This window comes from Festucalex cinctus, chromosome 21 (genome assembly GCF_051991245.1).
Source record: "Festucalex cinctus isolate MCC-2025b chromosome 21, RoL_Fcin_1.0, whole genome shotgun sequence".
In the NCBI taxonomy this organism is placed as follows: Eukaryota; Metazoa; Chordata; class Actinopteri; order Syngnathiformes; family Syngnathidae; genus Festucalex; species Festucalex cinctus.
In genome coordinates this window covers 2,756,224-2,781,528 of record NC_135431.1, presented here as the reverse complement: position 1 = coordinate 2,781,528, position 25,305 = coordinate 2,756,224, and the positions used below count along the sequence as shown (strand labels likewise).

Sequence of the window (25,305 nt, the reverse complement as noted above, 5' to 3'; positions counted from 1 at the left end):
GGCCCTTGTGAAGTGCAGCAGTCTTTTCTTTCAGATTGGCCGTGACACGTTATCATTTCTCTCCTCCAAGCAAAATCGTTACAGATGTCGGCATGCGGCTCATTTCCTGTGTTTACGCGCGAGCGAGGTCCAGATACTGTTTGTGTTAGCGCCAGACGCATTTGTCCGCCTGGACGTCTTCCTCGACAGGACAACCCTGACCTTGCTATAAAAGCCGCGCATACGCTGAAACGCACGTCGGGCTGCTAAAAATAACTCAAGGGGACCGCACACGAAGGCGAGTCGATGTGGTTTATATTCACGCGTAAATAATTTGGACGTCGTAACCCATTTTAAAAAATGTAAGCGATCCCCACACACGACGAGCGAAAAGCTTCCATAATTTGGTGTTGTAGTACCACGACCGACCTGTGAGTGGCGGCAGAGGCCCACAAGGCATCCAGACAAAATACACAAAAAAAAAAAAGTTTATTTGTAATGCATTACTGCCCCCGACAGGATCGGGGTGTAACGACACCCAGCATTTAAACTTCATGCCTTTTCTTTTTTTATTTTTTATTTTTTTTGTGTAGTGCAAGCGAACACGCAGCAAAATGAAACATAAAATGAGACAGACGAAAGTGAGATCCCGCACGCGCTGAATAAAAAAGCCAATTTCGAGTAAGCGGCGATTGTTATGCAAGAGCCGAGAGCGTGCCAGCACAAATGAGTGAGGATTTAAAAAAAAATAAAAAAATAAAAAAATGACAATCTGACCGAATGGAATGATTGACAGGCGAGGAGCTGCGTGGCGATGGAGTTGGCGCATTCAAAAGCTCGTCAGCGACAGCGACAGGAGCCGCTTTCACGCAGAGATCATGCCAATTTGGCACAACAGAGGACAATAATCTGCTTTTGCCTTTCACGCAGAAACCCAGCAAAGACGCAGGATTTTGCGCCAACCACCATTTTTTTTTTTTTGGGTGAAAAATGCTTATTAGGTTTTTAACTGATTCATTCACAGCTATTTTCGCAGAAGCAATCCCGCTTCGCTGCCAGCTGTTTTTACTGGATTTGGACCGATTTTGCAAGGTCCACAGAATATTGTGTTCTATTGCTATAAAAACATGGAACCTACCAAAAGAAAGATTGAAGTCTCTTCTTTCATCAGGAAAAAAAAAGTATATTTCTATCTGTTTCCGTTTTGCAGCAGTTAGCATTAGAATATAGCTAAGTTTCATCATTATTCACAAATCTATTTAGAATTGTAATTGAGCTTTGTTTTTTTTTTGTTTTTAGTTTTTTTTCAAAATGGCCCTGGTTGATCTCTTATACTCTGCTGCCACCTGCTGGCCGTTTGTGTAATAATTACCATTTCTTCAACCGTTCTTAGCAGGTTGAGAGGCTGCATCAAAGCCTTCTGTATGCTCTAGCATAAAAAACAAAGAACATATAAATACGTCTTTGGGACACTTACAACATTTAATATAAAACGTATTTATACGTTTTTGGGAGCAAACGAGTTAAATGAAAAGAAAAATAAGTCATTGCAATTAAACTATTGCGCCTTTGTTGCTGTTTAAATGCTCACTTCCAACTGTGTGAGAGGTTCGTTAAGCGTTAACGTTAACGTTGACAGCCGTATCGAATATTCCGCTCGCCTTATTTATCGACGCGAAAAAATGATGATGGCTCAAGTTGAGAAAGTCATGTTTGTGTACACGCGTGCTCATGTGAAGTAAAAGAAATGTCACACGGCACAGCGGCGTGAGTGAAGGACAACCTCTTGATGCCCACCGCGATGCTCACGCTGTGAGCCCCCCCCCCCAGCCCCCCTTGAAGTCGGTCGCCATGGTTACGCCGATGCACGTTACTTACACTGACGCCTCAGAGTGCAGCGTCGCCGTTTGCTCCAAATGATGACGCACTTGCTCTTTCTTTCGTCGCTCTCATTAATAATAGAAATGGCTTTTAGTAGTACCAATTAATTGATGACATCTTTAGACAAGAATTTTATTTACTACTGTGCTGCATTAATATCCTTGATATCCAAGGTTGATAGTAGGTCGCGCGTTGTCCTCACTTAGTAAGACAATTTACTGCACAAGTAGAACGACGAATGCCTGTTTGTGTGACCTTAAGTTGAAAATCAAGGATATTCCATAAAATATCAAAACGGTTTCAATCTCCTAACATTGGCACGCAGATGCTATTTGATAGCCTGTCTATGGCGTTTCCCAATATATGTTAGCATGAAGCTAATTGGTTGTTTCAATCACGCTTGTTCGTTTTTATCATAGTTAGTCCACCTCATCCCGTTTTTATTTAGTCACTGTTTAGTTGACTATAAGTCAAGCATTTTAGTCCAAGCAAACATCTTTTTTTTTTTTATTCAATTAATGAATTTAATTAATTAATTAATTAATTACATTATTTAATTGATTTTTTTTTTCGAAATTAAAACAAAGAAATGTGAAAGATTAAGATTTTAAGTGTTTTTAAATTTGGGGCGAAAAAAATATTTAAAAATGATAGAGCTATATAATATTTATTTGTTCAATTTTCCATGTATCTTTTTTTGTTAGAAATTTAAAATTAAATCTACTGTCTAAGATAAAAAAAAAATATATATATCTACATTGTGAAAAATTGTTTAATAAACATGCTTTAAGAGATTACAAAAACTCAATGTTGGCATTTGTATTTTAACACCAATATTTTTTGCCCCCTTTTTATGGTAAATGAATATCAGCTCCAAATATCTCCTAATAATCAGCATCAATATCGTGCCTTGAAAAAAACAAAAAAAAACAAAAAAAACATATCGGTCTATCTCTAATAGGAATGATACGAATCAGATAATGATGCACAAACTGTTGAATTCTTTGAAGAAAAAAAGGAGACGGCGCAACTTTTGAGTATCCCTCTCTTGAGATCCCTTTCGGGATTTTCTCTCAGACTTCTTAGTCGTAATCCCGTTTCGACTAATCCGGCCAACTCGCTCGCTCGCTCGCTCGCTCGTCTTTCTCTGCATGCCACAAAGACGCCGATGAGCACATGTGGGTCGAAAGCGCGCTCTCTCTCTCTCTCTCTCGCCGCGGCCATCATTCATGTTGTTGGACTACTGCTGCCGATGTTGCGGATTCACGCTCATCAAGCGCCACGGAGCCGTCTCGCTCAAGACCGCGCCCAGTGACACCTGGGTGAGTAAGCACCGCCTGCAACAAAAAAAAAAAAAAAAAAACATCTCATTAGTGCGGATTCTTGAGCTTTGTCGGCGACGTTTAGGTGGAAATGAAGCATGTGAGGAGTTGATTTTCAAATGTAGTTGTCCACTAAAGTGGACGTCTAGTAAGGAGATGGGAAAACAAGCCGCTAAGTGAATTAGCTCAGCTCAGCTGCGACGCCGCTTCCGGACTTCTCTCTACTAAAATAGACTTAGTGGAGTGAAGTTTCACCTTATTGATAATGATAGCACATCAATCGGTCACTTTTTTTTTTTTTTCTGCAGGTGGTCCTGCAGAACCTGCTGATGTGCATGGTCTGCTTCTACTCGCTCTACTACATGGTGGTCAGCCTCTGCATCGGACTGCTCAGGTCAGGGGTCATTTTTGGACAAGAAATTAGTCTAATTGAGTTTGAAGTTATTCCGGCACACAGAATATTGTGCTGTATTGCTATAAAAACAGGGACCCTACCAACAGAAAGATTAGTTCTCTTCTTTAATCAGGAAAAAAAAATTATATTTGTATGTGTTTCCGTTTTGCAGCAATTAGCATTAGAATATAGCTACGTTTCATCATTATTCACTGTTAAAAACATTGTAAAAAAGAACTTGTTGCAACATGACCCTGGTTGATCTCTTATACTCTGCTGCTACCTGCTGGCCGTTTTTGTAATTAATACCATTGCTTCACCCGTTTTCTGCAGTTCAGAGGCTGCTTCAAAGCATTTGTATGTGCTAGCATAAAAAAAAAAAAAGTATAAATACGTCATTAGGACACATTTAATATAGAACGTATTTATACGTTTTTGGGAGCAAATGAGATCAGATGTTAACCGAATAGCCAACGAGCTAGCTAAATAATTACTATATTATATGAAGTTTTGTTGTTGTTGTTGTTGTTTTGGGTCCATGGCAATATTTAAAATGGAACGTGTTTATACGTCATTGGGAGCAAATGAGTTGTTTCAATGAAACATGTTGAACTAACAAAAAAAGTGCATAATTGCTTGCAAATAAAAGGGATACTTGACTCATTGAACAATTTTCACCAGTGAAAAGTAAAATATTTTGTACAGAATGAATTTGATAACGTCATTATTTTTCCATGTACAATTAGTACCTTTAAAAACTAATTTTTCTACTTGCTGTCGACTGATGATGATGTCATCACCTGTGCTGAGGAAGTAGGTCACGGCCAATCACGGCTCACCTCTGTTTTCTGGGCGTGGTCAGCAAACTGAGCCATGATTGGCCGTTACCTACTTCCTCAGTACTGGTGATGACATCATCATCAGTCGACGGCAAGTAAAGGTATTAATTGTGCATGATAATTTTACACGATAATTTTTCGTCGACGAAATGATCACTGGCTCACGTATACAAACGTCAAAGTGGTTTTGCTGCCAATTCTGTTGCTTTTCTTTTTTTTTTTTTTTTTTTTGCAAAAGTGACTTGCGTGTTTTTGTTGCGTCTGGTTAGGGTTCATGAAATCAACAGTCTGTTGGCACCGTTTGACTACACCACGCAACCGTCATGGCAGAACCCCAAATACCTGGGTGAGTCCTTCAAATCAATCCACATCCATAACAGACAGATATATATATATTTTTGGAGCCAGAATATTTTGCAGGAAAAACTTGTAATAACCGTCCAAAACGGTTTCTCTCTGTGCAACCCGCAAATAGTGGGCGTGATCTCCACCGAAGTGACGTATGTCCTGGGCGGGCTCGTGTTCGCCTGGATCGTGGAGGAGTGGGTGTGGGACTACGCCATCACCGTCACGCTGCTGCACGTGGCCATGACCGTAGCGGGTGAACGCGCACGCGCACACGCACACGTACATTAGGGGTGGGAACCTCATCATACGATACGATATGCGATACAAGGCTCACGATAACCATCATCTCACCATATGACGATACCGCGATCATCAATACATTGGTCAGGTCATAAATCCACGATAATCAATGATAAAACAAGACATAAACTGATGGGGTTTTTTTCAATGAGTTGTTGCTATTTCTGCAGTGATGTCAGATTTTCCCTCAACCGAGCACTGGTGGATCGCACTGGGTGAGATGTTGTTGTTTATTTTTCACTTTGCAAAGATTTCTTTATAATTGGCGTGTACTTTTCTGTGTATAGGCTCGGGTCTGGTGATGATGATATTCGGAGGACAGGTCCTGGCCTATAAACTCTTCAGGAGCAACTTCGTCTACCCGGCCGAGTTGCAGAACTTCTGACGAGGGTTCCGGATGCGTCGAAGTGGAGCGTTGCCAGTCTTTCTACTTTTTGTTAAAGAAAACACAACGTTAGATGAGATGTCACCCCCTTCTTGTACAAACACCCAATAATTTTGTAAAGAAAAAGAAAATTTGTACAGCTATATTATTTTTGTATTGTTTCTTAATTAAACTGAATCAGTTTAGGTTGTTTACATATGATATTCTGTCGGCTATATTGTGATTCGTTCAGACTGTGTATGTTACAAGGCCATAAAGTGACAATAGTCTACCCTGTATGTTGTTATATTTAATCTTTTAATGTTTGTTTTTTTTGTACCTATTTCAAATTGAATTTGCGTTATACGGCAGAACACAATGACGTCATCAGTCTTGTACAATTTAGTGTACATTGATTTCCTATATATCAAATAAAATTGCACAGCGACCCGTGTGTTTCATTTATATCCATATTATTATTAGTTTTTTTTTTGTTTTGTTTTTTTAAATATTGTTTTGAACGCATCGTTGTCAACCGACATTTTGGCTTTTCGGGGTAGGTCACGTGACCTGTGGTCCAACACGTGTGTCGTGAAAGCATAGAAGTGGCGAAAGTCGTGGCACCTGTGGTCCAGAAAACGAAATACGATTTCATTTTTTTTTTTTGGAAACGAATTTATTATCGCAGTTAAGATGCCCATGAACGGATTACGAGAGATTTTGCAAGCCGTTGTAGTCGAACAGCAAAATCAGGTGAGTTTGTTTGTTTGCTCATGAAATGCTAACGAAGCTAGGTCTTGAGTAACTTGTATTCATTGAACGATTAACGGTTACTATTACGCCATTTCTAACCTTGAAAAGTTATTTACGCGTGTGAATGAATAACATAAATTCACGGTTTTAAATGTAACGAATCTGCCATTTTACGTTTGGAAGCAGGAATTAAAAGTGGGAAAAAAACACTGGTACTTGTGATTTTGTTTTAAAATAGAAACACCAAGGATTAGATACAACTTTATTTTCTTGTTGGTTGTCTGGGACGAGTTAAAAAAAATAATATATATATATATATATATATATATATATATATATATATATATATATATATATATATATATATATATATACAGTATAACAGTTTGAATTCAATCAATTTTTAATTTTCAGATCGAACGATGTAACATTGTCGCCATCTCCTGGTCAGTCTGAGAAATGCTGCCGGTGAAAACTTCAATCCATAAACATACGATCCATTTTTCGAATTATGTCTCGGGCTACATTCTATTTTCGTTTTAAAAATAACAACTGAAAATCAAACCGTTTTTTTCCCCTAAATTACTTGTTCCAGACAAAAAAAAAAAGGGAAAATAGAGCTGCATATCATTTTTGGTTATTGAAACGAATATCCAGCAAGTCGTTATTATATTTTTAATATCTGTTTCCAAATGTAATATCAAATTACCAAAAAAGACATGGACCAATTTTGTAACTTAATAGAGTAGAATCAAATATGAAAAAATAAGTGTGGTCCTATAAATTGGAGGGACAGAAAGTGTTCCAACAAATATGAGCATTGAATTGCTTATTTTATAGTTTTAGTGTTGCTGATTTGTTTCTATGCGTGTGTGCTTTTGTTAGAGTCCATTTGACTATCTGGAGCTGCAGATGGAGGATATCCTGGGGAATGGAGGGATCCTGAAGGAGCTGGTCCACTCTGGAGTTGGCCCACCTGTGCCCCAAAACGCTTCGGTCTTGAGTAATTATTCAAAATCGTTCAGTGAGAAAAACTGTAAGCAATAAAATGAGCCTCTCCTGTAACTTATTGGATCCCGTTTCCCTCGTAGTGCATTACTCTGGCTTCCTGGAATATTCGGACCAGCCATTTGAGACCACGACTCACCTCAAGCATCCCCCGCTCATGAAGCTGGGCCGAGGTGGGGGGGTGACGACGGGCGACGATGTGGCGGCAATTTTTAAATGTTGATTCGAAACAGATGTGACGTTGATGGGAATGGAGCTGGGCCTGCTGACCATGCGCAAAGGCGAGTTCTCCCGCTTCCTGCTGCAGCCGCATTACGCCTACGGACACATGGGATGCCCGCCGCTCATCCCCGCCGCATCCCGCGTTTTGTTTGAGATCCACATCGTCGATTTCATGGACTCGGGACAAGTGGATGAATTTGTACAGCTCACTCTGGTAGGGGCAACAAGAAGAAAAAAATTATATATATATATTTTTTGTGTTTTGTGTGTGTTTTTTTTTTTTAATCGATTAAAATCAGACATTGGGATATTGTTTTATTTAGTGTATTTCACACTGCGATATACGCACTTTTTTTTTTAAAATATATATATATTTTTTTTTAATCGGTTAAAATCAGACATTGGGATACTGTTTTATTTAGTTTATTTCACACTGATATACAAGAAAAAAAATTATAAAATCATTTTTTTATCTTTTTAAATTGATCAGACATTTGAATATTGTTTTATTTATATTTGTTTTTATTTACTTTATTTCACACTGCGATATACAAGATTTTTTTTATATATATATATATTTTATTTTAAAATCAGACATTATCATGGGATATTGTTTTATTTTGATTTATTTTACACTGATATACAATAAAAAAATGTAAACATTTTTTAGTGTTTTTTATTAATCTTTTTAAATAGATTAAAATCAGACATTGTGCTATTTTATTTAGTTTATTTCACACTGCGATATACAAGAGCAACTTTTTTTTATTTTATATATATTTTTTAATTGATTAAACTCAGACATTGGGATATTGTTTTATATAGTTTATTTTACACTGCGATATACAATAATTTTTTTTTTCATTTTATAGTGTTTTTTTGTTTTGTTTTTTTAAATGGATTGAAATCAGACATTGGGATTTTGTTTTTTGTTTTTTTATTTTACACTGCGATATACAAGAAAAACATTTTAGTGTTTTGTTTTGCTTTTTTTTTAATCAGTTAAAATCAGACATAGAGATATTGTTTTATTTAGTTTATTTGACACTGCGATATTTGTGTCTTGAGGGGGAGCAGAACGAGTTTCCCGTTTCCAGAGTGATGGAAGTGGTCGACACGCTTCGTTCTTTCGGCAACAGATGCTTCAATCAGAGTCGCTACGAAAAAGCCAAAGAGCGCTACAAGCAGGTGAAGGCGTCAATCGCGAGCTGGCGTGTGATTTTGGATTTTTCTTGAGTTTTTTCGTTTTTTTGGGGGTTTTTTCTTGCCACTGCAGAAGCATATTGTTGGATTTCTGTAAAAATAGTACTTTTGAAGTCTTTGGCGCCATCTTGTGGTAACTGGGTGTTTAAAAAAAACAAAAAAAAACAAAAAAAAAACACCAAAATTGTTAATAGTTAAAACTCCTGCGCTTGCACAACAGGCACTGGAGTTGCTGGGCAACCGGGAGAATGCCAGCGACGGCGAGCAGACGGCAATCCAGGCGGCGCTTCTGCCCCTTTATCTGAATCTGGCCTTGGCCGAGCTGCGTCTGGACAGCCCCAAGAAAACGCTCAAGTACGCCAAGAAGGCGCTGGACATCAACGGCGACAGCGCCAAGGCGCTTTACCGCTGCGCACAGGTCCGATTCACTTCCATTTTTTGTTTGGTCAAAGGGAAATGAGCTACAAATTATCAAATACTTTTCTTCATCTTAAATTAGTCATTAAAGAGTTAAGTCAAAAAATTTATGGCTTGACTAATATGATTTTTTTTTTTTTTTTTTTTTAAGGCCAGTGCTGATTATGATATTTGATCTGATTATTATATATATTATATTATATTATTATATTTGGCTGAATAAATTTCAGATAATCAATTGGTTGATTTGATCAAAAGAAAAAAATATATAATAAATAACATCGCTTCTATTTTGGTTCCTTTAACCATTACAATAATAAAGGCATGAAATACAGGCAGAATTTGACTTTGTCATTTTAGTCTTGTGTTAATTTTGTCTGCCATTTTTAAATTTAGTCAAATTTCAATCATCATCATCATCACCAGGCGTACGTGGAGCTGCGGGACTACGAGAGCGCTCACGCTTGCCTGGTCAAGGCCCAGGCCAGGAAGCCGTTTGACAGCAACATCAACAACCTCCTGAAAACCGTCACCGTGTAAGTAGCACAAGCGGACGCGCCGCCGCCAAGCAACTGCCAGTTCCCGCCTTCTCCCCCCGTCATGTGCGCACACTCGCGGCCAACGACGAGGCACGCTGAAGCCACACTTATGAATGCTTATATCTCCACAATTGAGTCTTTTAACAAAAACTTTGATCTGTATGGAGGATCAAAACTGCTAACATTCGAAATAAATAAATAAATAAATGACTAAAAGTGAAAATAAAAATCAATATAAAAAAAATATTTGAAAATTATATCTAAAAAAAATATATATATAAATGGAAATAAATCTGGTTTTATTTTCACTTTGTCATTTATTTATTTCGTCATTTATCTATTTATGTAGCCATTTATTTGTTTAGTCATTTATTTATTTATTTAGTAATTTATTTATTTATTTATTTAGTCATTTATTTATCTATTTATTTAGTCATTTATTTATTTAGTTATTTAGTTATTTATTTAGTCATTTACTTATCTATTTAGTCATCTATTTAGTCACCTAATACATGACTAAATAAATAAATGACTAAATAAATTGCTAAATTACTAAATAAATAAATTACTAAATAAATAAATAAATGACTAAATAAATGACAAAGTAAAAATAAAAATGGATTTATTTCTATTTATATTTATGTTTTTAGATATATTTTTCAAATTATTTGTATTTTTTTATATTGATTTTTATTTTCCCTTTTAATCATTTATTTATTTATTTAGTCATTTATTTATTTCGAATTTGGGCAGTTTTGGTCCTCCATAGATCTGCTTTCTGTTGCAGGGGCTACAAAGAACACCTGGACAAAGAGAGCGACTTGTACAAAAAGATGTTTCCAGGCTGGAACAAGACACCCGATGGTAAGCTATCCATTTTGTTAGTTTTTTTTTTTTTTTTTTTTTTTTTTTAACATTCCATCATTTTTAGTGAAACTGTGTGCGTCTGTTTGCAGATGACGCACGTCAGTGAGGAGCCGCCGCCGAATCCGAGCCAAACGGTGCTGTTACAAACTTCATATTGTTCTCCTTGAGATGTCCCCGCGGGGACGAGAACGTCGTTCTTTTGTCTCCGTTTGTTCTTGTTCCACCTCACGTTAAGTTCATCTTGCAGTCTACATTTATGTTCTCCCATGTTGAATATACGGTTTGATTGCCAAAACCCACAAATAAATAATTGGAAATTGCTGTGAAATCTTGCTCCTGTCGTGACGAGTTCTAGCAGCTCGTCCACTAATGCACTATAATCAAGCTTTACATTATTTGATAAGTTTCTTATTGTGCTTGTACAAGATCGCCACTTTTTTATTTTTGTTCCACGAGAAGATCAAACTAGTGTTGGGACCTGCACTTGGAATGAGTCGGTTGCACTTCCGCATCACTAATGGATGCGCAAAGATGCAAAGAGTGGGAAGTTGAGAGGAAAGCATGGAGAGAGAGAGAAGGGATGACATGGGATCAGAAAAGGGGGAGGGGCAAGAAACAGGACAATCTGATTGACCTCTCGGGCTAATCGACTTGCCTGTGTGTGTGTGTGTGTGTGTTGACCTCATCCCCGAGCACATGGTGAGAAGAAAGTCGTCAGCGGCGGCGAGAGAGAAAGACGGCACGGCACAGTTGGAGGTAAAGCGGGCAACATGGTCCCCAAATTGGCTTTCTACCTTCACCTCAGGTAAAGTCACACTCGCTTCAACCATTTTGGAGCCTCTAAATGTTTACCACAAGTTTTAAATGTGGCCTATTTTCATGGGTTCAAAATTGTTCCTCCTAAACAAGGAACTTAGCATCACATGTTGACGTGTTCTATGCTTTGGTTTTGTTTGTGTTCATTTTGTCTTTGGTTTGGCTGACGTATCCGCGTTGGTTTTTGGCACCGTTTCGGAGGGATGGCCGTCCAAAATGTGCAGGAGTATCCTTTAAAATGTCTCCTTACCTAAGATGGATTTCACCAACCACCAGTTATCTTTCATGTAACCTCATATAACCTTTTTTTTTTCTTCCCACTATAATGGCCATTTTCTGTTTAAGTTGCATCGTTAAGTTTGAGAAATATATTTTCTATGTTAATGTAAGTAGTGTATATTTACAATTACTGTAAATTAATACCTAAATCTTTTTAATTATGATGGTCAAGTACTCAAAGACAATTAATATGGTCAATTAGCACAATGATGTAACTCACTGTTGGTAATGTTGTCTTTTGAAAAGAATTAAAGGGAAAAAAAAAACTTTGATGCTAAAAACGTCCAAACTAACAAACAGAATATGAGAACATTTGCTACAATGCATTTTATGTTGAAGAGTAGGCTTTGTTTATCCTTCTCGTCAAATCTTAAGAAATCCGAGTTGACATAAATGCGTCGGTGTAAACCACGTGATCCATTTCAGAGCGTTCATTGGTTAAGATATGTTTGGTGCGGAAGTAAATGCCTGAAAAAAGTTTGAGGGGGAAGACCTAACTGCCAGGCAGTTAAAAGTTGAGAATGTCCCACTCTCGTTGTGGAGTACCTCCTAATTGTGTAGTAAAACGACACAATGTATTATTTCCTCACTCAAATGTTTAGAATAAAAGCGCTGTCCCGCTCGATAGTGTCCAACCGCGGCCTGCAGGGGTCGCCGTGACTTTTCAAACTAGTCCCTTTTACGCTTGCAGCCAATCGCGCCACGCTGCTCCCCCCGGCGAGCCAGCCCACTGCCTGCCTGCGCGCAATAACGTCCAGCCCACGTCTCGATGACACACTTCTTTTATTCTAGTGCAAGACGAAGACGGGAAGGAGGGGAAAAGTTTAAGCGCACGATGCGTCGGTAGCGATCCGCGTCCACTGGCGATGGAGGGCCGCGCGGACGTCATTTTATTGTTCGTCAAATAGACCAGGCAGCGGGTGAAACATGAGTCGGCAGCAGGAGTCCCAGGGAGTGGTCTTGACGGGTTACCACAGCAACGCGGAACTCTTGGCCCAGCCTGGACTGACGATCGCGTGTCCTCCGAGTCAGGAGCACGACCCGCAGGCCACCAGGTGGGACTTGTGCTCGCTTTTCTTTCTCCTTAGCTGCAACGCCGTGTTAACTGCTTGTAGAACATCATCATCATCATCATTCGTAGTGAGTCATCCGGCTACAAAGTTGACCGGCACAAACTTGTTAAAAGTTGCAAGGCTGGCAGCAGATGTCGTGTCCCCCGCCCGCTGCTTCGGGCTATGCATTTCCTTTTGAGCCTTCATAATCAGCAACTTTAAACAACAGACAGTTTATGTGCCTACTTTAGGTGAGCTGCAATAGTTCTAAGAATCCAAAACTCATTGAATAATGTGAACACTGTCTTGAGGGTGATTTCTGGTGCCATCTCGTTGGAGAGGTTCTGGGTTCAAATCTTAGGCTATGTGAAGTTTGCATGTTCTTCCAAAATTTCAAAAACATGCATGCTAGGCATTGAAATAAACCCCAGCTGTGAACGTGATAACTAACATGAGTTAATGGCCGACCATTTTCTCACGACATATTCCTAACGAAGAGACCGTCGAGCGAGTCCCAATGATCTTAAGGAGGCCGGGGTCCAAGGTCATCATGTTCAGCTGTTCAATGAGTAACAACCAGTCGGCAGATGCATGACGTACAGCCATTCAGAAAACACTTTGGAGGTGACATAAGCCTTCTAAAATGGCGTGAGACCTCAGCTCAGTGAGCAGCAGTTAAGGTAGACTTGACACATGCTGATTGGGGGATGTTTTAAATTTAAGCTTATTAACTCTTTTACTGCCAAAACGTTAACCCCCCCCCCCCCCCCCCCCCCAAAAAAAACCCCGAACATTTTCATTTATCTTTCAAGGCTAAACAAAATGTGTGCTATGACTACATAAACCTGATGGATACCATATGAAAGATTGGATTCCCGTCTTTCATTAGAAAATATGATTCTACCTTATTCCTTCTTGAAAGTAGATAATTTGAGTGACACCAAGCAAAAATGGAAAAAAAAAATTTTTTTTGTCAAAAGACACATTTTCTGCAAAACAGTGACTTTGACACTAATATTTTTTGGTTTTGTGACGCTCTGTGAATTAGATTTAATGTGACAAACGCTTTATTCACGTCATCCTTGAAAACGTTCTATTTCCTAACATCCGCCATGTTTTCATGTAATTTCATACACAGGTGCCCATTGAAAAGAGATACAATGCTGCCATCTGCTGGCTATAGTTTGGGGGTGTTTTTTTAAATTTTTTCGCCCCATTCAACAAAGCGGCGCTGTCCAAGACGTTGCGCTGCCCATTGACAAAAAAAACAATAGTTGACGTGATTTGACGTTATTGCCGTTACTCGGTGGGCGTGTCCATAACGTCAATTGCCGTTTTTGGCAGGAAAAGAGTTCAAACATACTAACTTCTGAAAGCATTCCGTAGCGCTTGATCTCAATCGCGGTTTTCCATATGAGTCAAACGCACGTTTCTTCAAATTTTTTTTGGTCACTCCCAGTTGACTTTTACAACAAAATTGCCACATAAAACGCAAAAATAATGAAACATTGTGCGTGTAAACTTCTAAAATGTTTCACCAAAACACATAATTTTGTCAGCTAGCTTAAAACGTGCCTAAAATGCCAGAAACTAGTATAGATATTGCAGTCATTATAAGTACTTTAGCCCACGGAGCAGCAACACGTGCAAACAATTGCTAAAAAAAAAATAAAAAATGAATCTAGCGCATATGGACCCATAAAACGGTTCCTCCATGCATCCATCCATCCATTCGATGTGTTCTTTTTGTTTTTTGTTGTTGTCGCGGCTCATTGTTTACATGACGACGCTCGCGGTGAAGAGGAACACGCACAGAAAGTGTCAACATTAGCCAAACGCCGCTAATTTGCCACACGAGGCCGTGTCGAAACGACCACCCACAGACACTTTCACATTTACAAACGTCTTGTAATGTTTACACCCACTCGGCTTGGCGTTTGCGTGGGCGACCATGTGCGTGTGTGTAAAACTGTCGCGCGCTTAAACTCCGAGCGAAAGTCCAAACGGTGACAAATGGCCACGCCTGCTTTTCACTGCGTGTTGACACTGTGTCAAAGTTGTAGATCGCCATTAGATGAATTGTTTTAGGAGCGCTGCAATTTGACTACATTCGAATGCAACTTCCGCTACTTTAATCCGAAATGGAATTAAACCTAAACATGAATATAATAATATAAAATGACTGCTGTGGAAAGAAATGAATAAACCAACAAAGGTAGCTCCAGTTTTGTACATGTATGTGCATGTGTTCCAGATGGCTCGTCCCACTAACCAGCACAAAAAAAAAAAACACCGCATCACATTACAGCCTGCCTTTTGTTTTGCCACCCACAGCAGTGTGTGTGCGTGTGTATCCTATTTTTGTGGTCATTGTTTCCTCTTGAAATGACAGACAGACAAGTTAAAAAAAAAAAAAAAAATGCGGATGTCCGAGAACACGCCAGGAAGTCGAGGTTCATCGTTTGGTAATAATAACTTTTGCATGTAATGGAAATGGAGTGAATTGCACAAGTAAGTCAGGGATGTAACGATATCCAAACATCACGACACGATATTGTCACGATATTGTGGGGAAGTTGGTGATACAAAAAAGGTCACAATATTGTACAAAAAAAATGAGCTCATACTAAAAAAAAAAAAAAAAAAAAAAAAAAAAAAAAGGTCACAATATTGTACAAAAAAAAGAGCTCATACTAAAAAAAAAAACAACACAATATTGTGCTTTTGTACATAACAGCAATGCATATAAACTTTAAAAAAAAGGATACATGGAAAATTAAACAAGTAAATACTATAGCTCTGTATAGTTTTTTATAATATATTTTTCCCTCAAAAATGTAAAAATACCTAAAATCTTAATCTTTTCTTTTACTGCCAAACATTATCCAAAGAGACAACCCCGAGAGTGCCAGCCGATTTCGAGCATCGTCATTCATCTTTCAAAGCAAACTCTCGTTCTATTGTGACCATACAAAGCTGCTATCTTCTATTAGGCGTGAGGCCCCTGCCATACCTGTGCTATAATTAAACCAGGTCCAAAGTTTAAAGCAATTCCTAAAAGTGACTTTGCGTCCACAGATCACAACAGTTTGACTTCCACAATGAGGACGAATCTTTTAAGTTGTGACAACATTTTTTGTGTCGCTGCAGCCGACGGACGGGCCACTACAGCGTCCAGCAGAATCACGGCTCGCTTCCCGGCGACAACGCGGGCGCGGAGAGCCAGCGGCCCAGGTCTTCCGTCTGCTCCAATCCTGGATCCAGCCCCAGACACAGTCCCAAGGCCAGGCTGCGACCGCGGCCGCCATGCCAACGCTGCAGCTCGCAGGTTTGCACACCGCACTACAATTCGGACCACGAGCTTGTATGTCCTCCGGTTTGCGTTACGCACGTCTTCACATTTCTAATCAGGAAGTCCACATTTTGAAAGGGGGACAAGTGTCTGTTTGTTGACAGGGTGTGTACTATGGAGGACCGAAATGAAATATAAATGCATAAATAAACACATGAATAAATAAATAAAGTTAAAATAAAAATGGATATTTTATTTATTTCATATTTAATTCTATTTCTATATTTATTTATGTATTTATTTCCACATTTTTATATTTATTTTTAATTTTTTAATCTCATTTTTGTACTTATTTTTGTTTTTATTTATTTCCATTTATATGTATTTTTGTATTTGGAATTATATTTTTATTTTTGTTTTTATTTCCACACTTATATTTATTTTTAATTTTTGAATCTTGTTTTTATTTTTGTATTTTTGCTTTTAGTTATTACCATTTATATTTATTTTTTGTATTTAATTAAAAAAAAAAAATTTCTATCCATTTTTATTTTATTTTGTTTTATTTTATTTTATTTTTTTGTGGCTGTTTTGGTCCTCCATAGTGTACCACACTGAACACGGACCTGAGGAAGCAAAGGAACGAGTTGTCTGAGAAGATTAGAAAGAAAATTATAGACAAGAAAATCTGCTCGTCTCCAGCTCAACCCTGACCACTGTTTAAAATTAAATAAAAATGAATAAAAAAAAAAAATAGGATGTCCTTTTTGTCAGGACTCCCTGGATGAGCTGGAGATGGACGACTACTGGAAGGAGGTGGAGAACATCAGCCGCTCTGCAGAGAAGGCGGGAGGAGGAGGCGAGGGTGGAAATGAGGACGAGGAGCAGCCCAAACCCCCCGACGGTGGGACACGCGCTCGCTCAGCTACTGTCGTTTATTTTGACACTTTTAGGAGGATTATTGCTCCCGGGAGCAAACACGTACTTCCCGATTCGTCCCCAACTTCCTCTTGATGTTGTTCCTCTGCTCATTTGTCAGACGCGGATCCATGGGAAAATGACGTGACCTCATTTTGTCTTTTCCAGAGGGTGAGCAGGAGGAGGCGTGGCTGACGGAGGCGGGACTAGCGCGGCTCTTTGACGGCTCGCTGGCGGCCGACCAAGATCAGGTGTCAATCAATCAATCAATCAATCAATCAAATCGTCTGTCTCCATCCTCGTTCAATACGTCGCGTTACTCACTTTACGTTGGTTGACAGGAAGAGGACAGCGCCGCCTTCCTGTCCACGCTGACCCGAGCTCAAGCGGCGGCGGTGGAGCGCCGCCTGACCTCGCTGCAGCAGACGCTGCGGCGGCGCAACCGCCAGCACCTGCCCGACGTCCGCGACATATTTCGACCGCCCGAAAAGGTTGGGACGGAATTTTATGAATTATTGTAAAAAATACTTTATCAGTGACTAAAAGATGTAGCCATATTTCTATTAGTTTAAAGGGATACTTTACTTATTTAGACATTTTTGGCAGTCAAACATTTATATTTTGCCTATAATAAATTTGAAATTTAAATTATTTTTCACGTACAATTAGTACCTTTTAAAAACACATTTTTGCAACTTGCTGTCGACTGAAAATTACATCACAAGGACTCAGGTAACCAATCACAGCTCAGCTTGTCACATGACCAAACCTAGAAAACAGGTGAGCTGTGATTGGTTACCTGAGCCCTTTGTGATGTCATCATCAGTCGACAGCAAGTTGCAAAATGTGTTTTTAAAAGGTACTAATTGTACGTGAAAACTTTAACTTTTTATTGCTATAATGTGCTAAATAAGTGAAGTATCCCTTTTAACATTTTTTTTCCACTTTTATTTTAGCAAGAGTAGGAAAACTAAAAAAATTAATAATAATTTATATTTAGAACAGATATAAAATCACGAGTTAACTATTGAAGTAATGTGATTAATTATGATTAAAAAAAAGTTGATCGCTTGACATTCCTAATTAATATATCTAAAAAAAAAAATTAAAAAATGGGGCTTGGAATTGATCCTTGTGGCACACCCCTGGTAAATTGTGTGAAGTAAATGAAAAGATTTTAAATGCAGCAATAATGGTACCAAAAAAAAATAAAATAAAAAATGCCCAGAAACATTTTATCCAACGAACTTTGCGCTACTTCTCCAAAACATTTTGCTAGTCATTCCTCGAAAACCAGCCTCTTGAGATCTTTTCCTCTCGGGCAGTCTCCAGTTTACCCGCCGCTCACATCAACAGGCTGGTTAATATATAAACATAACGAGTGGTGAACATTTTTGAACATTTTTGTTTTTTTGTCATGCTGCAGGACAAGGAGGAGCCATGCGAGGTCCAACAGGGAAGTGAGAGCGCACCAAGTGACGCCAGCTCAGCCGGTAACAAAATGCATTACCGTCATGACTCACGCTCAAAATGTTCCACAGCAACACAGCCTGAATGCCGTTTGCTTTTAACTGCGGGGGGGGGGGGGGGGGGGGGGGGAATTCTGAAGTCGTTAGTAAAACATTTCACGTTTGAACTGCACTTAAGGGAAATGCTCGTAAACGTGTTTCGACTTTTATGTGGTCGTGTTTCCTCGACAGAAGCGGAGACGGTCATGAACGTGGAGGTGGCCTTCTCGGAGCAGGCGCTCACGTACAGGGATAACAAGCCTCGTCTTGCCGTCCAGACCAGTCCCAACTCGCCGGATGATAAGTTACTGGTGAGACGAGTGCTCGTTTAGTGCCCGCCCGCCGCTTTCGAGTTTTAAGATGCCACTCATAATGCATGCATGCGCTCAAGAAAGACTGCAAGATTTCACTTTGAAGTGGCTCATATGGAGAAACGGTGACATCCAGCGGTTGCTACTAGTATTGCAGACAAGAAACATGATCTTAATAGTGTTAAAGTGGAAAGAAAAAAAACAATACCAAATAAAAATAAAATATAAATTAAAATATGTGTTTTTATTGTCCTTTCTAGAACTTCAGGCTACTCAAAGATAAAACCGGTCAGACCAGAGTCGGACACCTGTCCCCGCCGGATATGAAAAAGGTAAGAACCACTAAAAAAAAAAAAAAATGACGCACACTCATAATTGAATCCATCATCATTATGTCGTTTTATCAGGTGCGCAGGCTCGCTCTGGTGGAGATGACGGCGCTTTTCGACACGGCCGCCATCGATCTGAAAGCGCACAAGGCGGTCAAAGTGAAGGCGAAAGGTACGCGCGCGCAAATTTTACATTTCTCACATAGACAATAAGAAGACAAGTTTAAAAAAAATTCTATAAATTTATATCTATTTTTTTTACAAATTTATTTTTAATTTTTAGATAGAATATTCTTCAAATAAATTCATAAATTGCGAAACAGAACAAATTTATAGCGAGGGAACACTATTCAAAAAATGTCAGCGTCCAAATTTTTTAGTTCTCAGGAAAAGACAAACAAAATGTCTATAAAAAGTCAGACATTTGATAGCAAAAAGTCAGAAAAAAAGTTTAAAAAATAAAATAAAATAAATTAAAAAACTTTCCAAAAAAGTAAGGAGGCAGAAAATGACCATATGTCCATAAAATTGCCAAAAATTCAGAAAATTGGTAGCAAAAAGGCACAAAAAACCCCGTAAATAAATAAACAAATAAAAAATAGAGAACAAAAACACAACATAAAATGGCCCAAAAAAGTGAGAGAGGCAGAAAATGACCATATATCCATAAAATTGCAAAACAAATCACAAAATTGATAGCAAAAAAAGGCAGAAAAGTGTAAAAATGTATAAAAAGTTACAGCAACAAAAATCCAAAAACGGAGGCCGAAAGGTCGAAGACGACTCATCTTGGATGTTGCATATTTTTCTCTTTTGGTGCAGCTCTAATTCGCTCTTGGACGCTGCAGCGCGTTAGACTAACACAATATTATTATGATTTCTTTCTCAAAAGTTCTGCATTTACCATATACACAAAAAACTGAATGTTTTGTTTGACGTTAGAAAGCGGTTTGTTTGGTGTTCCCCTCGCCACTTTACTGGATCAGGACCGGCGGCGGGCGGGCGGGACCAAAGTGCCTTTCATCCTGCAGCGGGTGAGTGAGCATGCCGCCTCCTTAAATTATTATTATTATTATTATGTATTCGTCTCACACTTAAGAGCACACGTTGGCACACGTCGTCTCCTCCGCAGCTCATCTGTCATATCGATGAGGAAGGCTTAGACAGCGAGGGCCTGCTGCGGATCCCGGGGGCCGCCACCAGAGTCAAGGTTAGACAAATGGCGTTGACGCTGGACCGGTCGTTAATTAACTAATAAACTGGTCGGGCGCTCGCTTCAGTCTCTGTGCCAGGAGCTGGAGTCGCGCTTCTACGAGGGCACGTTCCCGTGGCAACAGCTGAAGCCGCACGACGCCGCCAGCCTCCTCAAGTTGTTCATCCGGGAGCTGCCGCACCCGCTGCTGACCGTCGAGTACCTCAACGCGTTTGTCGCCGTCGACAGTAAGTACGCGCGCACGGCGGATATTACCCGACATAAACGCCGGCGATTTTTAACTCATTCACTGCCAGTCATTATAGAAAATGTTTACATTTACAATACTCACGTGATATTCCATTCAATAATTATATATAAACCGAATCTACCAAATAACAGAATAGACTCCCTACTTTTTGTCCCGTCCCGTTCTTTTATAATTGACAGCAGAAAAATGTAGGTTTGCCAAAATACAGCCATTTCTCTCCCATGGACTCTGAAACTGTGTTTATTTCCTATAAAATGGGGCTATGATGTCATCTCCCAGTGGTTGGGCATCAGTAAAGTTGTTTCCAAGTTTGATATTTACAGTGGAGCATGCTCAGATTCGCCCCCATTTAGCACCGCTCTAAAAAATACAATTGACAAGTATACTTGTCAAAGGCAGTGAATGAGTTTAACAGCAATAAAGTTGAGGATTTTTTTTTTTTGTTTTTTTTTTTTTTTTGAGAATGTCATCCTCATGTTTGAGAATAAGAGTAATACTTTTAAAAATATTTTTATATTTATATTATATATATTATATTTTATATAATTTTTTAAATACTTTTTTTTTATTTGCTTGTTAAAATATGACTTATTTCCCTACCACTTTTTGTTAATACTATGAATTCAAATAAAATTGCAACCTCTTTAATCAAATTTAATCTTTTTTTTTTTTTTTTCCGCTTGTAAGTTTTTTTTTATTTTAATGTTTGTTTTCAGAGTTGCCCACAAAGAAGCAGCAGTTGCAAGCTTTGAACCTGCTGGTCCTCTTGCTCCCTGAGGCCAATCGCGATAGTCTGAAGGTAAAACCGTTCATTAAAAGACACCAATTAAACAACACCAACAAAAAACAAAGGAAAAATTATTTAAGGAAAAGGTTTTAATAAAAAAAAAGATTTATTAAAAAAAAAAAAAAGATTTAACGAGAAGGATAAATCCATAAATAATAATCAATATTGATCATTATTATTATTATTATAAATGGACAGTATATAATATCATATATGATTTATGTATTATTATATATTATTTATTTTATTAGTATACGTTAGTTTTTTTGTGTAGTTTATTATTTATTAGTAGTCATGATCAATATATATATATATATATTTTTTTTTTTACGAAAACGACATCAAGTGCAAACTGAACAACAATGAAACAAAGTAGATCATGTAGTATTTTGTGTAGTTTATTCTAGATTTATTTTATTAGTATACATTTTAGTTTTGTCATTTTTTTTAGTTTTTTGTGTAGTTTATTATTTATTTATTATATATTATTTATATATAATTAGAATTACAATTGATAATAATTGTGTATATATTAATTAATGAATATGGATTATTATTATTATTATTATTATTATTATTATTAATGGTTAATCCATAAAAGGGTTTAAGGAAAAGGATTTACAAGGATCTTTAAAAGGAGGATAAAGAATGAAAGTATACTTTCTTTCCACACGGTTTTGGTTGAGTGGTTTTATGGCTGTTGTTACCATGACGACCGAAGCACAACAGGAATCACACCCGCTGTTGCCAACTTTTGCGGCTCTAGTTACTAATTCCCCCCCAAAAAAGCGATAAGCAACAAATGTAGTGGTTTATTTATTTATGTATTTATTTATTTATTCCCGCGACCCTTGTGAGGAAAAGCGGCTAAGAAAATGGATGAATGGATATTTCTTTCTTTCTTTAAGTTTGACTGGTTTTTGTTTTTACTCTCATCAGGCCCTGGTGGAGTTCTTCCAGCGCGTGATCGATCACCGGGCCGCGAACAAAATGAGCCTGAACAACGTGTCGGTGGTGATGGCGCCCAACATCTTCATGTTCAAGGGCTGCCGCTCCAAAGTGACGGAGCAGCAGGAGTTCTCCATGGCCACCGGCACCGCCAACGTCGTGCGGCTGCTCATCCAATACCAGAACCTCCTGTGGACCGTGAGACTCCCCAATCGATCGCCTTCAGTCAGTGTGTTCAACGCATATCGAAGGTTTTGTTTTGTTTTTGTTTGCGTTTTAGATCCCCAAGTTCATCCTGACGCAGGTCCGACAGCAGAACATGGAGAGCCAGCGCAAGCAGAACAAAGAGCGAGCCATGCGGAAGCTGCTCAAGAAGATCACCGCAGAAAAATTGCCCGACAGGGTTGCACCTGAGGTCTTTTTTTCTTTTTTTTTAAATAACAATATAAGTCATGTGTTGTTATAGTTTTGGAATTTTCATTTTAGTTAGTTTTTATTTCGTTTTGTATTTTCAATTTAGTTTTAATTAGTTTTCAGGGTGGTTCTGTTAGTTTTTATTAGTTTTAGTTATTTAATAAATACTTAGTTTTAGTTAGATTCAGTATTAATTTTAGGTTGTTGTGTTTTTTGTTTTTTTTTTAAAAAGGGTATTACTTGTGCGGGATATTTAAAAAAAAAAAAACGCCTAGGAGTGAAGTCATCTGAAGGTGCTTTTCTATTGGCTGGTGCTCAATGACGTCACTTCTGTGTGACACCTTTTCAAATGTTCTTATTCCGGTTAATATCAAAATAAACAAAAAATAAATAAAATATTGCTATAATTATAATTTTGATAACATAAAATGTAGTTCCAGTTAGTTTTATTAAAAAAGCATTTTTATTTTATTAACAAAATTGTTTTTTTTTCATTTTAGTTTTATGTAGTTAGTTTTAGTATTAGTTTTACTTTTTTTTTTTTTTTTTACGTGTATTGCTTGTGCACAATGTTAATTGCCAAAGACGAAAACAAAGAACATTTGAGCTATAATTATAGTTAGTATTGTAAATGTAAAATGTACTTTCAGTTTTTGTTTTTCTTTAAAAAAAAAAAATAAAAAAAATATTTTATTTCATTAACAAAATTGTTTTTTGAATTTTAGTTTTATTTAGTTTTTTTTTATTTTTTATGTACGTTACTTGTGCACAATATTTAAAAACCCACCCTGGGAGCGACGTCATCTGAAGGTGCTTTTCTATTGGCTGGTGCGAGATGACGTCACTTCTGTGTGACACACTTTCAAATGTCCTTTTTAACATCAAAATAAATCGACTTCAAATCACATTTAAAATGATCCCCAAATGCTCATGTATTAAATTGATTGCCAAAGACTAAACCGAAGCACATTTGTGCAATTATTATAGTTTTGTAAGTTGGTTAGTTTTCGTTTTTTTAAAAACCATTTTTGCTTTTTATTTTATTCTGTTAACAAAATTGTTTTTTGAATGTTTGTTTTTTCCCGTTAGTTTTAGTTAACTAGAATAACCTTGGTCCTGTCAAGACGTTTTTGAGTGTCGACACGTTTGAGGCCTTCACCGTTTTTTTTTTTTTTTGTTCTCCGAGCAGGAGAGCTCGCAGGGTTTGATCCGCGTGCAGGCGCCGCAGTTCAGCAAAGTCTCGATGGCCGTCCAGCTCACCGAAGACCTGCAGGCGGCCGACGTGCTCACACGCTTTCTCAGCCAGGACAGGTACAAATCTCGCTCGGGTGACGAAAACCGCCGACAAATCTGTCACTCACGGCGACTTTTTGTTTGTTTGTGTGTAACGTTAGCTCGGTGGCGGTCAAGCCAGAGGACTTGTGTCTCTACGAGATTGGCGGAAACATCAGTAAGTCCCGACTACTTGTTGTTGTTGTCATTTTCGATTTTATTTCCTCGTCTTGTCCTTTCCCCAGAGGAGAGGCGTCTGGATGGGGAGACCTTCATGAAGGACCTCTACCAGCTCAACCCCACGGCCGAATGGGTCATCAAATCGGCGGATTGATCGGCCCCGCCATCTGCGGAAAGTTCTATCTGCAACCAGTCGTCAACTACGAATCACACCCCCCAAAAGCCTTTAAAACCACTTGAAGTGTTCATACTGTGTGCATTTATTTGATGGAAATGACCATTTGCTAATATTCATATTTAAGCGTCTTTATAACCACTAGAGAGTTGTGGATGATTTGAGGCTATGACCTGCGCAACCTCATCACCAGCAGTGAGCTTCAACACCACACCCCCCCCAAAAAAAATGTCTCTACAAAATGATTTAGTCCATAACGATGTAAGTTTTTTTTTTTTTTTTGCTTGTTTGGCTGCCTTCTTCAGCCTACGTACAAAGTGGCTGCGTCACAGTGCAATTTACTTTTTTTTTGTTTTTTTGTTTGGGGGGGTCGTACTTTGTGTACAGTTAACCGGATGCTGCTTTTCAAAGCTGTCATGTTGGCAACAATGGAACTAAGCCTTGCATTATTTTGTTTACTGTGATTTAAAAAAAAATATATATACTGTTTAGCATTTTCATATCCTGTACTTGCTTTTCAAATGACCACTACTACTACTTTTTGTATGTTTTTATTTTTATTTTTATTTTATTTTTTTACTTGTCTGCTTTCCTTCCTAATGCCCTTCAGACTCGCAGATGTTTGATTTTTTTAAATTATTTTGAAATTGATTCATCTAGGACGTCACATCCGCCAACCGCACGAGATTTGGCGCCCTCTGCTGGGCACTTGAAGTGTACGCGATCAAACGCTAACGCAGACGTGTCACTGTTAATATTACTTGCAGTGCATGAAAATAAGCTCAATTCATACATTGCAAGTGTGGACAGAGACTGATCATTTTGTAGTCTTTTTATTTTCCAGATTTCAAAGAATTAAAGTCTACAAGAAATGATAAACGATCGAAAACATAATTGCACGAGAACATTTGAGGACCTGGAAAAAAAAGTAGTGTAAGAGATCTATGTGCATCTTTTTTGAACCATTAATATATATAAACAAATAAATTACAGCGGCAAATATATTTTATAAACAATGATTTTTTTTTTTAAACCATTGTTTCCGTTGTGTCACGGGACGACAAATGTATTATTAATTTCATCTGGGTGTTTTTGTATGGGGGGCCGACCCACCTGCCAGAACTA

General features: G+C 38.2%; 3 protein-coding genes across 6 annotated transcripts; all 3 read left to right on the top strand.

Annotated features, from left to right (window-relative positions):
• Positions 1-2,919: 2,919 nt before the first annotated feature.
• On the top strand, positions 2,920-5,875 carry tmem244 (transmembrane protein 244). Its single transcript, XM_077510874.1, has 6 exons — positions 2,920-3,182; positions 3,491-3,576; positions 4,685-4,761; positions 4,891-5,016; positions 5,234-5,278; positions 5,351-5,875. Exons 1-6 carry the CDS (start codon positions 3,090-3,092, stop codon positions 5,446-5,448), a joined length of 525 nt encoding a protein of 174 aa, XP_077367000.1. The 5' UTR covers positions 2,920-3,089; the 3' UTR covers positions 5,449-5,875.
• A 101-nt stretch (positions 5,876-5,976) lies between these two features.
• Positions 5,977-10,762, top strand: fkbp6 (FKBP prolyl isomerase 6). 2 transcript variants are annotated; one of them, XM_077510869.1, is made up of 9 exons: positions 5,977-6,180; positions 7,066-7,183; positions 7,272-7,361; positions 7,422-7,624; positions 8,479-8,598; positions 8,834-9,031; positions 9,457-9,566; positions 10,357-10,433; positions 10,526-10,762. In XM_077510869.1, the coding sequence occupies exons 1-9, from the start codon at positions 6,121-6,123 to the stop codon at positions 10,540-10,542; spliced, it is 993 nt and encodes a 330-aa protein (XP_077366995.1). In that variant the 5' UTR covers positions 5,977-6,120; the 3' UTR covers positions 10,543-10,762. The 2 variants fall into 2 exon arrangements, with proteins under 2 accessions (XP_077366995.1, XP_077366996.1); XM_077510870.1 differs by lacking the exon at positions 8,834-9,031.
• A 161-nt stretch (positions 10,763-10,923) lies between these two features.
• On the top strand, positions 10,924-25,059 carry arhgap18 (Rho GTPase activating protein 18). 3 transcript variants are annotated; one of them, XM_077510861.1, is made up of 19 exons: positions 10,924-11,241; positions 11,454-12,586; positions 15,734-15,911; positions 16,650-16,779; positions 16,962-17,044; positions 17,135-17,284; positions 18,220-18,286; positions 18,494-18,612; positions 18,873-18,944; positions 19,020-19,113; positions 19,884-19,975; positions 20,074-20,151; positions 20,222-20,381; positions 21,121-21,203; positions 22,131-22,337; positions 22,420-22,554; positions 23,743-23,864; positions 23,948-24,003; positions 24,071-25,059. In XM_077510861.1, exons 2-19 carry the CDS (start codon positions 12,459-12,461, stop codon positions 24,157-24,159), a joined length of 2,043 nt encoding a protein of 680 aa, XP_077366987.1. In that variant the 5' UTR covers positions 10,924-11,241; positions 11,454-12,458; the 3' UTR covers positions 24,160-25,059. The 3 variants fall into 3 exon arrangements, with proteins under 3 accessions (XP_077366987.1, XP_077366988.1, XP_077366986.1); XM_077510862.1 differs by lacking the exon at positions 11,454-12,586; XM_077510860.1 differs by lacking the exon at positions 10,924-11,241 and having other exon boundaries at positions 11,311-12,586.
• The last annotated feature ends 246 nt before the right edge of the window (positions 25,060-25,305 follow it).